Below are 16,177 nucleotides of genomic sequence, written 5' to 3'. Positions count from 1 at the left end.
AAAGGGCAAACAGCAGGAGGACAGTGTGAACGATGGAGAAGTACAAGGTCAAGGAACTTCTCCAAATTTGTGAGGAGTTGGGCATTGAGTTGGGCTCAACTAAAAGAAAGAATGCGATCCTTGAGGTCATGAGGACTGGGGACGTAACGGCTGAGGAAGCCGCAGAGGCCTGGGCGGATATCAATGAACGTCGGGAAAGGGAGGAAAGGAAAGAAAAGGAACGTCGCGAGGAGGAAAAGGAGGAAAGGAGAGAACGTCGTGAGCACGAGCTTAAAATGAAAGAGTTGGAGACCCGAAATAGCTCGCCGGCGCCTAGTCTAACTTCTAACGGTCCAAGAATACGCGATCAACTTCCACCCTTTGTCGTCGGAGAGGATATGGCCAAATACCTCGTGAAATTTGAGCACGTGTGCGAACGGAATAGCATTGAGCGATCCCTCTGGGCACAGAATCTGTTAGCCTTGCTTCCTGGGGAGGCATCAGACGTAATAACTTGCTTATCGAAAGAGGCGTTTGAAAGCTACAGTGATGTGAAGGAAGCGCTACTGCGGAAGTACAAATTGTCGCCCGAAGCTTTCCGGCAGAGGTTCCGGTATGCAAAAAAGGGTAAGGAGTCGAATGTTGACTTCGCGTTTCGTCTAAAAGCCGACCTGGTGGAATGGCTGAAGGGCGAAGAGGTTTACGACGACCGCGACAAAATCGTCGAATGCATCGCGTTGGAGCAGTTTTACCGTTGCATTGATGAGGATGTCAGGCTCTGGCTGCAAGATAGGCTAAAGGAGGTTAAGCTAAACAAGGCAGCAGAGTTAGCGGAAGAGTATTACACCCGCCGCAGCTTGCACAGCAAGGCAGTGCGCGTAGAAAAAGCAGATAGGAGAGATGGGTTTTCCGGGGAGCCCGATGAACGGAAAGAAATCAGGCGTCGCGAGTTTCGGGAAGACGAGTCCCTTCCCAAAGAAACTGTAAGGGAAGGACAGAATGCATCTCAGAATGATGACGATGGTCCGAAACAGCGAAACGATACGACGCGTTCTTTTGAAAAACGGAAACCGTTAACCTGCTACAACTGCAAAAAGCAAGGGCACATCGCTGCAAGCTGCCCAGAGAGAATTGCTTTTGCAACAATACAGGAAACTCACAAAAACATACGTCTATTAGAGCCCTATGTGCAGGAAATTAAGATAAACGGTAAGAAGTGCCGTGCACTTCGGGACTCTGCAGCAACTATGGACGTTGTTCACCCGTCTTTCGTCTCCTCGAGTGATTTTACGGGAGAGTGTGCTAGGATACGGCAAGTGGCCGAGGAGGAGAGTGTCTGTTTACCGATCGCAACGGTTATCATTGAAGGAGAGTTTGGGAAACTTAACACCGAAGCCGCTGTGTCAGCCGCCCTCCCGGAGCACTTTCCCTACCTCTTCTCAAATAGCTCGGAGCAGCTGCTGAAGGATCAGGGCGAATCGTTCTTTGCCGACGGGGCGTACATGGCCCTCACGCGATCCAAAGCGCGCCCGCTGTCGAGGGAACTTGACTTTGCGTCGGTGAGCGAACAGCGGTGCGGCACACGGACCGATCAAGGTAACTTGAGTGGCGAGCAGGCACGGGAGAGGCAGAGCTCGGAGGCTGGCCTGGGCGAGCGTGTCCTGGAAGTGAGTGGGAGTGACGCGTGCAGTGCTAGCCGCGATATAGACGCGACGCCGCAATTAGGCGACGCGGGCTCCACACTCGCTCCGGTTTCCGCCAGCTGGCAGGAGCAGGCGGCAGTTGAAAGAGAAACTCTGATTCGCGAGCAACAGGAAGACTGTTCACTAGCCGATCTGAGGAAGAGCGTCAAACGGGGAGTGAAAAAAAAGAGGGTTTCATTTGGCAAGGAATCTGGCTTATTGTACCGCCGCTACACGGATAAGCAGGGTCGCAAATATAAGCAGCTTCGGATTCCGCGAAAATATCGCCGGGAAAAATGAATGACCTCATTTGCTTCCTCAGTAGTATGTTTTGGGTCCAAGTGATTTCAAGGGGGCCATTCTAATTGTCATTATTATTGCTGATTATTAATTGTTCCTGATATTTTGGTGTGTTGTTCATTTGAAAAATGGTTGTTTGAGCCTTGTGTACTGGATCATACACCTGCCTCTTGTTGCAGCGGGAGCAAAAAGGGGGATAGCAATTCAGTTAGGTTGATTTGGATTATGGCCTTGTCTGGTGTTTGACGGGAGACAGAGGGCACTTGTTCGTGTTGGGTGTTGCCTTTTGCCGGTCGGTTTTGCAAGCTGCAGAACGACCAACCGGGACCAGTGGCGAGAAGCAAGGGCTTAGGAACGACCCGAGCGGAGCTGGTCGAGGTGCCTTGGCGACAACGCGGTGAGCAGAGCTCCTGTCCTGGCGAGTTGGACCTGGGCACGTGAAGTTACCTGGCGTCCCAACACTGGACGTGAACTTGGACGAGCCTGACGAACGTGCGCGCCTGGCATCCGAGCCACGTGGAGGCAGCTCGTCTTCCCGGCGCCTTATCTGAGGGCGGGGATGCTGTTGTGCCATTACCACAAGCCCGGATTCCGAATCTGCAAGATGCAGAATTTATCCGGCGAGCGCCCTTTGGACAAACCCGGGGCTGCGCCGAAAGGCACAGCGCCCTGATTCTCCCTTGACAAGTCAAGATGCTGAGCCGTCAGGCAGTGGTGTCCTCCGGAGAAGCATCGGCGTACAACGTGTTCATACGTGTCGCCAAGTGCCAGACAGCCCGGCGCCGTAGACATCCACTAGGTGACCTCCGGCCCTTGCCTGAAGGTCACCGCGCCCGCCACAATTGAACCAGGTGGCCAGCGCGGTCGCTGGTTGGACCTCTCGGACGACCGTCGAGTGCTCGCTTTGTATTGGGCCGTTTGGGTGACAATGGTTTTGGGGGCTTATAAGCGGAGGCGCGCCGCCTGAAAAACCGGATCCGCCGACCCACCGGGAGCCAGTGCCGCTCTCGACTGGAGCGAGATGTGTCACGCGTTTTTCGCCGGACGTTGCCGTGCGGGAACAGTCGCGTTTGCTGTGAGCTCTCGGCCCCAGTGCCGATCCCTTCATGTCCTGTATAATGACCTGTATATAGTGTATAAAGTCCCTTTTGTTATTCTCATCGACGCCTGGCTCGGAGTCTTCGCTACCAACGCTCTGTCACGAAACGGGTGACGAGCGCTACGGGACCACAAAGTCGTAATAGTGGTGCAGCGGTGCAAAGTCGTAACACCGGTGAAGGCCAATTTTAGGATGGAAACTACGAAAGTTCAGGCCCATAGAAATGCATGGGCAACAGTGGGGACTTTCGGCCGGGATAAAATTAAGCTAAATATCATGTTAACTCGAGTCGAATTAACAGAAGTCTACTGTATCTCCTCGCATTGCCATTGCCAGTATAAACGTCGGCATGTTCTAATATCCTGGACCTGTACAGCTGATTCGTACAGTCACTTTGCAAAACCACTCAGGGAGCTGAAAAAATTTAGCAACAGGTGGCTTGACTTGAAATGGTCGCTTTTCAACTCTTACGACCAATTGCAACTAACTTGGTTGCACGACCTGTACAATTTGCTGGTGTGTGTGTGCCTTCATGAACAGCTTGAAGGCAGGAGAGCCTACTGCTTCCAATGTTGATGGTGGTATCGACACTTACCTTTCTGTCCCGTTACAATTTTTTTCCAAACTGGCTTTAAACAATATTATGCAGAATACTTATTTCGGCCTTCTAGTCTAATGCAGGATAGTTTCATTACTTATTAAATTGATCTATAGCTGTGTGTCTGCGAAAATAAGTTATGGGTCACATTGCCTTGGAGCTGCCCATTAGTGCTTCTTTGGAGCGACTTACAAAGGCAATAGGGCTTACAATATTGAACGTAGAACACGGCTTTTCTGTAGTGTTGGTATTAAGCTTAAAGAAATGCGCTTGCGCTGGAAATTCGTTATTTCTGCTGCTGCTAAGTGTTTTAGGCTTGTTGTGTGTGTTGGAAGAAACATTTTTAAACGACCACCGTACAAGTACCCAGAGCAACCATGACAGTTCTATAGTTTTTGATAGGTAGCTTTGTGGAACGGCCCTTAGATGGACACTTCAGAGCTACAAGAACCCATTATGGGCCAATGCTGTAAAAGTGAAAAAACTCGCAAAGTTGCTTGTCTCCTGCTAGAGGTGCATGTGTACATGTGTGCAGGGTGGAAGCGAGGTTTGGAGCTCGCGTGAGGGTACGGTGATCTCATCGCTGGCATTCCACCCACTGGAGCCCCTGCTGGCCATTGCTACGGCCAACAGGGTGGTGCTCTGGGACTGGCGCAGGGGTCAGGCATTGGCCACCTGCAAGACGGCCTCCGAGCGTGAGAAGGTGGGTCCCTCCTAATGGCATGAGAAGTGTTGATGGAATCTGTAGAGTGCTAGTTGCTGCTAATGGTGCATTTGAAAGGTTTCATTCGCATGACGCGTTTGGGTTGTTGCCTGTTAAAAGCGTTCGCTTCCTGCGGCACTAAGTCACACGTGCTGTGGAACAGATAGGTGAAGATGCTTATTGCAGCAAGGTTAGTGGCGATAGCTGTGAATGCAGTGTACGATGACTGGGGAAGAGATTCGCTAGTACCGGAAGAGGAAACTGAGCGGGCACTGATGTTTTCTAGTGGAACGGGGGAACTACAGTGCAGTCCACTTATAACAATATCGAGAAAGACGAAAAATATGATCGTTATAACCGATGATCGCTATATCTGGACAGCAGTTATAAAAAAAAAAAAATTTAAACGCATTTGCGCTCTTTACCTTTGCAGCTCTGAACTCGAATTCGCTACTTGCTCTAAAGAATAGATGATGTATACAGTAGGCCGTGAAAAACAAACTTTATTTCTAGCGCCAATGACCGTCTCAAGGATTAGGCGCGCCGAAATAGTCCGAAATCTCCACTTGCTTTTGCGGCAGCTTCAGCTTCACAACCGCGGTGTGCATGGATTCCAGCTGCTGCGCGAACACTGGCGGCAATCCTTTAGCATGCATAAAATCAATTAAGGAGTCGATCGACGACAGTGCACTTTGCGTGGGCATCGTGGTCGGGGTCAAGGAGCCACTGTCGACCTCGTTGTCACTGTCGCTGATGCCGTCGCCACCGTCGCACAACTTTGCGTCTGTCGAGACAGCACATCTTCGGCGATCGCCTCGTCGGTGACCTCATCGCAGAACGAGGCAGCACTGTCTGTAGTCAAAAACTCCTCCTTCGACACACCACCTGTGTCACCAGTAGGAACGAGCTCCCAGAGCTCGGTTATGTCAGTGACTTCAACCGGGTCGGTCTCAGTGGGTTGGGGAAGTTCGTCCTTACGCACAAAGCCCGCCTTCTTGAAGCAATTGGGGATGAACCACTGGTAAAGCGCCTCTTCAACATCGGCGTACAAAGGGTCTCTAAGCCCTTTTCCACTGATCGGAATGGCCGCTGATAGCTCCTGCCTTCACAATCGCGGTGCTCCCGGTTTTCAATATGGTTGATATCGTTAACTGGACGAGCTCATACTTCTTCACGAGGGCGCTCACCTTGAAGCCGCATCGAGAGTCCTGCAAAATATCCATCTTTGTGTCAAGCGACACAGCTTTGCGCTTTGTCGGCGCCATCTTCGAACTGGGTTGAACCGTTGGTTGCACGCTGCTTCGGTGGCGTCAGCCTGCTATCGCGAGAGAGACGCGGGACGGGCGCCACCGCGCCGCTTTGCTTGTCGCTTCTTTTTTCTTTCTCTCTCTTTCGGAGCGACTGTGGCCGACGCGCATGAAGCAGCTAGCGCCATCTTGTGGCGCGCTGCGCCAACGTTGGCTGCGCCTACTCGTGCGCGGGCGGGGTGAGACGCGCTGCGCAGTAATGGCGGCAGATGTGAACTTACGGAGGTAAACATCGCCTCGTCTCGACATCGTTCGTTTCAGGGAACTAAGCAACGCAAACGTTACGATTATTTGGCACGGAAAACGCCGTCCAGACTGCAAAATTTGGATCGTTATATCCAATATGCGGTGAATAACCTATCGTTATAAATGGTTTTTTTCCCCATAGACCTAATGCATAAAATGACACTCTCATGTCAACCCATCGTTATGACCGATATATCGTTATATGTGGTATTGTTATAAGTGGACTGCACTGTAGTACTGTGGAGAAGCTGCTGCAGCGGGCCGCCATTGTTCTCGATCGCTCTTGCCTTTTCTTATTTACGTGGGATCTAGCGGATGGAAAATGCATCATACGATTGCAGCTTGACAGTGTACTGAACGCTGGTGCCGAAAGATTGTGTTGTCTGGGAACATCTGAACCGCAGGGATGGAAGTGCTCCGCCAATTGCGCCATCTTGTGTCAACCTGTTGAGTTGTGCCAATCTGCGCCAAAACACTAATTTTTAATGAAGATGCCAAATTTAGCAGGGTGTGCAGGTTCAGTTTAGTGGCAGCCGCATATCCGTTCGCTAGCCCTTTGTCCTGCAATCCAAGCCTAAGCAATGCATTTCAGCGCCCGCGTCTTTGAAGTGCGAGTGTGTTTGCTGGCATAATTGCAGCTAGGCTGCAAGAAAATGAAAACCGTTCTGTGCTATACAATGTGTTATGAGTGTTTTATATAAGTGTTGGGCGTTGTCAGGATTGGGGGCTCAATCCCATCGCTCGAGATCCGTTGCCAAGATTGGAGTCCGGCATGAATTCGAAGGTAGCTGGCCCATGCCGTCGTCCAACTTAAACACGCTGAGGACATTGATGAAGGGAAGAACTGCTTCTCATCGAGAACGAGGAAAATGGGTTTATTTACAGAAATTAAATCAGTCTAACATGACTGCTTAAGAAAAAGAGTGTCAGTCCAACATGACTGCTCAAGAGAAAGTGTGTCAGTCCAACCTGACTGCACGAGAGAAGTGTGTCGAGCCTCCGCCCAACAGCCGTTTTTAAACGCTCGGTCCTTCGGCGATACAAGGCAGCGAATGTTCGTTTCGTCATCGCAAAACTAGCCGCCTCCCGCGACAAGGTGACGCACACACACACGTAAACACACAGGTGCGAAGGACTGGAGCCGACGACAGAGGGGAGTCGCTCCGCAGTATCGTTTACGCCCACACACACGCAAACACACAGGTGCGAAGGACTGGAGCCGCCGACAGAGGGGAGTCGTTCCGGGAAGCTCGGAGACATTCTGGGTAGCTCGTTGTCCCGCCGCGGCTTGCTCATGCGTAGCAAAATCAGGTTCGCGCTGGGGGACCTCGGGCACAATAGTTCGTCCGTCGAACCCGTTTCGTCACAACGGAGATGGGGCTCGTGGATGGGGGCGGTTTTCAGCACAAAGCCCGCTTCTTCGAACGCAGTCTTGCTGCAGCGACGGAGAGTGGGGGATGCGCACCTTGTCCCCCAGTCATAATTGGGTGGCAATTTTTCCTTGTAGCTCGCCATTCTTAACAGTGCCTCCATGGGCCGAAAAATCTCGACTGTCTAGCGCTGACAACCGCTAGGCAGGAAGAGAACGGCAGGTGGTCAGGGGGGGATTGATGTCTTGGCTCGCAGCGACCACTTGTGTATTGATGTCACCGCCCCAAAACATCCAACAAGGACAGGCAACTGCAAAATGAACCCCACAACACGGCTCTGCGCCGAGATGACGTGCATTGGCTCTCACTTTAGACTCGCTAGGCTTCAAAAAGAACAACAGCAGAAGTGCAGAAACAAAAAATGCTGCATTTCGCTATGCCAATTTTTGAAGCAAATTCCTGCTGACGAATTCAGCAATCATGGATGGAATCCTGCTAAATGAGAGGGGATCCTCTTCGCTTAATAAAATTAGCACTAGTAACCCTAAAATTTAGGCGGGACCCTCAAACGCAGAATTCAAATTAGCCTGCTCAAACCATCCGCATTGCTATGCAACTTTCCCTTCTTATATCTAACGGAGAAGTTGTACTCTTGGAGAGTGAGGCTCCATCGGAGCAAGCGGCCATTTTTGTGTGACATTTGATTGAGCCACGTCAGAGGACAGTGGTCGGTCTCGAAGATGAACTTCGCTCCGTACAAGTAACACGACAACTTCTGTGCGGCCCAAACTAAACTAGCACATTCCTTCTCTGAAGCGCTGTAGGCTTCCTCTCTTACATTTAGTTTACGGCTGGCATAGAGGATAGGATGCTCCTCGTTATCGTCGCCGACCTGACTAAGTACCACGCCCATACCTCTGTCGCTTGCGTCGCATTGAACTATGAATTCCTTTGTGTAGTCTGGCGCGCGAAGCACTGGGCGAGAAACCAATAGCGTTTTCAAACTTTGGAAAGCGCTCTCTTTGTCCTTATCCCAGTGTACGTTACTCGGTGCTCCCGTTCGAAGGGCGTCCGTTAATGGACTTGCCATTTGTGAGTAATTCGGAATGTACCGTTGATAGTACCCCACAAGTCCCAAAAATGAACGAAGGTCTGTTTTCGTGCGCGGCTGAGAAAATTCTCCAATCGTAGCTATTTTCAGCTCAGCCGGCCGTCTCATGCCCTGACCGACAACATGGCCCAGATAAGTAACCTGCGAACAACCAAACCTACACTTTTCCGCTTTCATCGTTCAGCCGGCTTCCCTCAACCGTGAGAACACCTGTTTGAGGTGCGATACGTGTTGTTCCCAGCTGTCCGAAAAAATTGCCACATCATCAAGATAGGGCAAGGCGAACTCCTGCAAGTCCTTTAGGACAATATCCATTAACTTAGAGAAGCTAAACGGCGCGTTCTTCAGCCCGAAGCTGAGTGCGAGAGGGCAAAAAGTGCCTACAGGCGAGATGAATGCGGCATAGCGGCTGGCACTTTCTGAAAGGGGAACTTGCCAGTACTCCCGCACGAGATCTATGGTTGAAATGTATTTAGCAGCGCTAACTCTTTCAATTCGTTCCTCAATGTTGGGTATCGGGTACAGCTGATCCCTAGTGATGGCATTTAACTTCCTGTAGTCAACACACGGACGAGGGTCCTTGTTAGGGGTTTCTACCAGTATTAGCGGTGACGTGTAGTCACTCTCAGCGGGCTCAATAACTCCCAACTCTAGCATGCGCTGTATCTCTGCCTCCATAATCTCTCTCTGTCTAGGAGACACCCTGTAAGGCTTTGATCTTACTGGTTCGGTTGATGTCAGCTCAATTTCATGCGTTATCAGTTCGGTTCTACCCGGCCGATCGCTGAATCTGTCGAGATATTCCCCTAACACCTCTTTTAGCTCATCTAGCTGCTCGGGTCTTAGAGCGTGCGAGCTTACCGAGTGCTCGACTACTTCTTCTAGACCGATTTCAGAGTTGGAGGTCGCCCTATACTCCTTAAACTTGGTACTAATCCCATCCGGCTCTTTGAGGGTATAGTTAACGACTCCGCTCCGCTCTACATACGGCTTCATCAAATTACAGTGATATATCCTCACTTCCTTCCTGCGACCGGGCATTCTCAAAGCATAGTTAGTGTCTGAAAGTTTGTGCAACACTTTAACGGGCCCGTCCCAGTGAACTTCAAGCTCGTTCTTTCTTGAAGGTTTGAGGATCATTACCTGGTCTCCGGCGTTAAACGTACGAAGCCTCGCATTCTTGTCGTAATAGAATTTGGCGTTCTTTTGAGCTACTCCCATGTTCTTTCCGACTAGTTCTTGGGTTGCGCTTAGCCGTTCCAGTAAATTTAGCACGTATTCAACCACTGTTGGATTCTCACCTCTTTCCTCCCACATCTCTCTTAACATTCTCAGTGGAGAACGGAGTGTCCTCCGATACACTAGTTCTGCTGGTGAGAACCCTGTCGCTTCATGTGGAACCGTTCGCAAAGCAAACAAAGTTGCCGGCAGACAGTTCTCCCAGTCCTCCTTATGCTCGTAACAGAGCGCACGCAAAACTCGCTTAAGCACCGAATGCCACCTCTCTACACTGTTTGACTGAGGGTGATAGACAGAACTGTGTATTAACTTTACCCCGCACTTTTGCAAGAATGTGGAAGTCAGTGCGCTCGTGAATACTGACCCTTGATCTGCCTGAATTTCGGCTGGAAACCCAACTCGTGCAAACACTGTCAAAAGCGCGTCTACTACTTCGGTGGAACTGAGCTCTCTCAAAGGGATTGCTTCTGGAAACTTGGTAGCCGGACACAGCATGGTAAACAAGTACCTGTAGCCCGATTTTGTTTTTGGAAGAGGCCCTACCGTGTCTATTAGAAGTCGTCTGAAAGGCTCTGTTATTAAGGGCACTACCTTCAGTGGAGCTTTCCATGTCTCTCCTGGTTTACCAGAACGCTGGCAGGCGTCGCATGATCTTACAAAGTTTTCTACGTCTTTGAAACAGCCAGGCCAGTAGTATTCCATAAGCAATCTTTCCTTTGATTTGTTTATGCCTAGGTGGCCGGACCACCCATTTCCATGACAGAGACTCAAAAGGTCCTCCCTATACTTAGTAGGTACGACTAACTGATCTAAAATCCTACCCTTTCGATCTCTGTAGTGCCGATACAACAAACCTCCTCTCTCATGTATCGTCACGTTGCGCCTAGCAATGCCTTCTTTAGCTGTGTCATGTAATTTAGCTAAGCTCTCATCATTCTTTTGCTCAGCTGCCAGTGACTCTTTATCCACACGTAAGAGCTGATCAAAGTTCTTTGAGGCCGGTGATAATAACGACCCTGTCTCGCTTGTGAGTGCGTCAGCTTGCTCTTCCTGCAGGCTAGAACTTTGACACTCAAGTGCTACGCTCTCATTGAGCTGGTCAGCTGGCAGGCTCTCCTCAACTGTTCTTTTGTCCCTCGGGCCTAGCTCGTATTCGGGTATTGAAGTTATCCTCTTTTCTGCTTCCGCTGGAGGAGCGTGTGCATTTTCCACCGAAAGCGCCGCGATCTTACGAGCTTGGCCTCGGGTCAATGCCTGTACTATGCCCTCTCCCAGTTTGAGCCCTTTGTCACACAGTAACCGATTCGAACGATTCGAAAAGATGTAAGGATACTGCAGTGACAAAAATTTGGAAACTGCAGCCTCAGTCTCTAGCTCCCCGAATGGTCCATTGATTTTGACTTTGGCCATGGGCAGACACACGCTGTGTTCTTCTACAACCTGTTTTATCCATGCTACTTCTCCGGTGAAGTCATCTACCGTCACGTAAGACGGATGGACAATGTCCATCGTGGCGGCACTGTCTCTTAGCACTCGGCATGGTTTTCCATTAACTTGCAGGTCGTGAAGATATGGACTTAAAAGTTCCATATTCTCATCCTTTTCCTCCACGTAGGAGAAAACTACGCTAGACTTCTCGCAGTTTACAGCTATATGTCCCAGTTTGTGGCATTTGTAACAGCGCATTGGTCTAAAAGATTTGAATTTTCTTTTCTGTTCTTTTTGTGCGGTTTCTCTGTTAAGTTTCTCCTCGCTCTTTTCTGCGGGCTTTTCTGCCATGTCTACAGGCTCCGATCGTCTAGTCTGCGCACGCTTTTTGAACGGAAATGGTTTCCGCGGTCCATTTCGACCGTCCCAGTTTCCCTCCTCGGCGTTCAACTTTCTACGGGTTGCGTACTCTTCGGCTAATTCAGCCGCCCTTTCCACAGGGTTTACATTACCTCTGTCTTGCACCCACAGTTTCACAGCTTGGGGGATGGTTTTGTAAAACTGTTCTAGACACATGCATTCAATGATCATGTCTCTGCTGTCGTACGCTTCCGCGCTTTTAAGCCACTCGGCTAGGTTGGCCTTTAAGCTATATGCAAACTCCGGATATCCCTCGCTATCTTTCTTGCCTGTGCTCCTAAACCTTTGCCGAAAAGCTTCGGCTGAAAGGCGGTATTTCTTCAGGAGACTAGCCTTAACTTTTGCATAATCATATGCATCCTGTGCACTCAGTCTGGCGATTACTTCCGCCGCCTCACACGGCAACATAGACAGCAACCGCTGTGGCCATGTATTCGGGCCGAAGTTCATCTTTTCGCAAGTCCTTTCAAAATTGCTTAGGAACAAGCCTATGTCGGTCCCGACCTCAAATGGCTTTAATAGCCTGTCCATGCGGTACGATTCTGCCTCACTTGATTGTCCCAGAGCGCCTTCACTTCCTTGAGACAACTCCAAACGTTTGCTTTCAAGTTCAAGTTGCATTTTTCTTAACTCGCGATCTTTATCGCGTTCTTCTCTTTCCCGTTCTTCTCTTTCTCTTTCTCTTTCGTGTTCTTCTCTTTCTCTTTCTCTTTCCCGTTCTGCTCTTTCTCTTTCCCGTTTCTCTCTCTTTTTGAGAAGTTCCAATCCCATTTCAATATCTTCCTCACTGGCCTGTTCGGAAATGATATGCAATAATTCTGATCTTAGCATTTCCTCGCGTACATCTAGGCCCAGTTCCTCACCAACTATTAACAACTCGTCTCTCAGCAGTGTCCTTAACCCCATGACTGCTGCTTTACTGCCTTGATTCTGCTCTCTAAATCTAGCTAGGAAAACACAACCTAGCTAACACACAACAATCTAGCTTCCCTACAGTTCTAAACAGAACAACCACAAAATGAAGCCTAGAGAGTCAAAGCAAGAATCAAGCACTCACCGCAGGTACAGCACCATGTCGCAAAGTCCATCTCACCGCTGTCAGCCAGTTGTCAGGATTGGGGGCTCAATCCCATCGCTCGAGATCCGTTGCCAAGATTGGAGTCCGGCATGAATTCGAAGGTAGCTGGCCCATGCCGTCGTCCAACTTAAACACGCTGAGGACGTTGATGAAGGGAAGAACTGCTTCTCATCGAGAACGAGGAAAATGGGTTTATTTACAGAAATTAAATCAGTCTAACATGACTGCTTAAGAAAAAGAGTGTCAGTCCAACATGACTGCTCAAGAGAAAGTGTGTCAGTCCAACCTGACTGCACGAGAGAAGTGTGTCGAGCCTCCGCCCAACAGCCGTTTTTAAACGCTCGGTCCTTCGGCGATACAAGGCAGCGAATGTTCGTTTCGTCATCGCAAAACTAGCCGCCTCCCGCGACAAGGTGACGCACACACACACGTAAACACACAGGTGCGAAGGACTGGAGCCGACGACAGAGGGGAGTCGCTCCGCAGTATCGTTTACGCCCACACACACGCAAACACACAGGTGCGAAGGACTGGAGCCGCCGACAGAGGGGAGTCGTTCCGGGAAGCTCGGAGACATTCTGGGTAGCTCGTTGTCCCGCCGCGGCTTGCTCATGCGTAGCAAAATCAGGTTCGCGCTGGGGGACCTCGGGCACAATAGTTCGTCCGTCAAGCCCGTTTCGTCACAACGGAGATGGGGCTCGTGGATGGGGGCGGTTTTCAGCACAAAGCCCGCTTCTTCGAACGCAGTCTTGCTGCAGCGACGGAGAGTGGGGGATGTGCGCCTTGTCCCCCAGTCATAATTGGGTGGCAATTTTTCCTTGTAGCTCGCCATTCTTAACAGCGTTTCCACATACGAACACCATCTAAATATGATTAGAACTGGTACTAATTTCATGGGGCAGTCTGGAAAGAAAGCAGCACTGAACAAATAAGGTCGTACAGTTTGTTCAGCGTGTAGCTCATCAGTTTCGTTATACATTTTAGCACTCGCTTTCGTGTTTTATTGGTACATCTGCGTCGATTAATGGTACAGAAGCGTACATTCTACATCTATTTCACATGTGCATCACGTCCGGTCACCAGGATAACAGCACAGCATGCCATTAACCCTTTGAAGGTTTTAGCCGTAAATGTACGGCGGCGGTTTTCTGTCCCGCAAGGTCCTTGCCGTACGGGTACGGTTCCGACCCTCCGTTAGAAATGTCGCGCCATAATGACGATGAGCGCTCATCGGGAGGTGCTGCCACCTCTTAGCACTTCTCAGATGCGTTTGAAATTGGTGCTACCTTCTTGGGGAGATAAACAGAGCTGATTGCTAGCTTCAGCGCGTCGTTCAGACTGCGGCAACGCCCCTTTGGCGGTTTCGGTTTCGCCGCGTGATCGCAATGGAGGCGAGCGAAACGTCATTTTTTTCTTTGTCGGCACTCTCTTGCAGGGCGGTGGAAGTTGATTTCTATCTTGATTGGCGCTGCTCTTAGCTTGCTTATCAGCGCCGTTCGCGAGGTATTCTCGGTCTCAGTGGCAACGCGCTTTCGGGGTTTTGGTTCCGCTGCGTGATCGCAACGGAGGCGCGCGAAACGGGGTTTTTCTCTTTGTCGGCACGCTCTCACAGGGGCGGCGGAAGTTGATTTCTATCTTGATTGGCACTGCTCTGTTTATCACCACTTGCTTATCAGCGCTGTTCCCGAGGTATTCTCGCTCTCCGCGGCAACGCGCTTACGCGAGAGGGTGCCTCAGACCTCTGCCCAAGGCAGCCGCACGCATAGATGGCATGTGTGCGCCAACACAACTCCTCGCTTCAAGAGAACAGACACGCATTTTAGGTGTGCAGACTGCGATAAGGCGCTGTGCGTAGACCCGTGTTTCAAGGAGTACCACGCTCGGAAATACTATTGAACATTTTGCAGTTCTGAGTGATGCCGACACCAAAATACTGTTCCTAATTATTTTTGACTATTTATTCCCAACTTAATACATTTTGTACATTCAAGATCCGCAATAAAGTAATTTGACTACCCGGGAAAGTTTTTTTCAAAATAATTCGACCCTCAAAGGGTTACATAAACTACTTGCTTTCATGAAACTTCTTGGTTACAAATATCCAGTGACAGCAGCGATTGTCACTCAAATTTGCACTTGGGGTACACTGCTTTTTGCACAACCACACTACACAAAATCAGGCTTTTGCTGCCGCAGAAAGCAAGCCAAGAATGTAAAGTTTTGTAATTAGTCAATCTTATTGGCAAAATGGTGGTCGTAATTAAAAGTTCGGCGACAGCGCGACCCTCCAGAATCTGGAGGTTGTGAATATCGGAAAGCCAGTGAATATTTTTATGTGTTTATTGTTTTAAAAATATCTTAGAGTATTTTTCTCGGTAAGTGATGTGAAATACTGTCCAATATGCGATGACCAGTATGTCACTTCACATCTATGCTGCAGTATTCTGCTATCTTAAAAGGCCCCCACCAGGCACCATAGCAAATTTTGGTTATACGCTGGAAATTGTTACGTGTGCCCTAGAGAGTGTTCTGCCGAAAAAAATTTTCAAGTCGGCTCGTTAATAGCCAAGATAGAAATATTACTGTGCCGTGAACCCATGATTACAGGAGGCGAGCGTCACCGCAAAGAGAGACACTCTTTCCATGTGCCCCGTCTAACCTCCGCAAGCGAAACTCCTTCCCTGCTTTCTCCCATACCAGACCTCAAGGACTGCGTGACGCATACGTCATGGGCCCCGCCTATATTTTTTTTTTCTCCTTGCTTTTTTTGCAGTGCGGCGCACTTTCGCTGACACCATCACGCGTGAGCTGTTGTGATTGTCTCATTTCGTGCAGCGCACACTTTTGCACGCTGTGCACGAGGACACCTGACTAGCGCTATAAGTCAGTGCTGCACGAATACTGAGGCAGGCACAAGTGGATCACAGAGCATGATCCTTCGCTGGAACACGGTAGAAAACGACGTAGTTTCGGGGTACGTGCGCGCGACTGCACTACGGTGGGGACAAGCAGACGAAACAGAAGTACATCTCTCTTGCTGCGGTGTAAAGTAAAACAAAAACATGCAGACATTCGATTTGTGTGTTTTATTATTTCTCTAAGCTTTAATTCATTAATTCAAGCTACAGATCATACAAATAACAGATGTTGCATTGAATAATTCTCGAAGTCACATGTCTCAATGATCGATGTCGCACTGCGAACACGAGTAACTAGGCGCAGGAACACGTGTACGTCCCCGTCCGGCTTAGAGCACGGCGCTGTGAAGGAAAGGAAAAACAGCATTCAGATTGAAATTTCAGACTTTTCCGCAGTGCGTAGCGATGTAATACTTTACAAACACGATCGTTAATGCGCGTTGTGTGCTCTGCGCTTGTCAGTTCAAAATGGCCAGACCTAGTGAGGGGCCCTTTAACTGTACATCTTCAAGAACTAAAATTTACCAAATTACCAGAGGGTGCTACATCAACGGCATTCACTTTACTTTGATGGGTGTTGTTCGTGGCGGCCACTGTGAATATTTCTCATTCATTGTGCACAAATATGCTTAATTAGCTAAATTTATAAACTCACCTAGTCAATGAGATGTCAATGAAAAGGTTGTGGATGATGTTGAG

At 49.5% G+C, this 16,177-nt stretch overlaps 1 protein-coding gene across 3 annotated transcripts in view; it reads left to right on the top strand.

The window, feature by feature from the left end:
• The window catches only part of LOC126540579 (activating molecule in BECN1-regulated autophagy protein 1-like), a 150,369-nt gene that overhangs the window by 24,018 nt on the left and 110,174 nt on the right, over positions 1-16,177 (top strand). For all 3 annotated transcript variants that reach the window (XM_055076136.2, XM_050187417.3, XM_055076135.2), the window contains exon 5: positions 4,194-4,361. In XM_055076136.2, the coding sequence (XP_054932111.1) occupies positions 4,194-4,361 (168 nt within the window). The remainder of the gene's footprint in view (positions 1-4,193; positions 4,362-16,177) is intronic.

The sequence above is a fragment of the Dermacentor andersoni genome, chromosome 2 (genome assembly GCF_023375885.2).
Source record: "Dermacentor andersoni chromosome 2, qqDerAnde1_hic_scaffold, whole genome shotgun sequence".
NCBI lineage: Eukaryota > Metazoa > Arthropoda > Arachnida > Ixodida > Ixodidae > Dermacentor > Dermacentor andersoni.
Note: the sequence above shows the minus strand (reverse complement) of the source record. Positions and strands in the feature narration are given on the sequence as shown.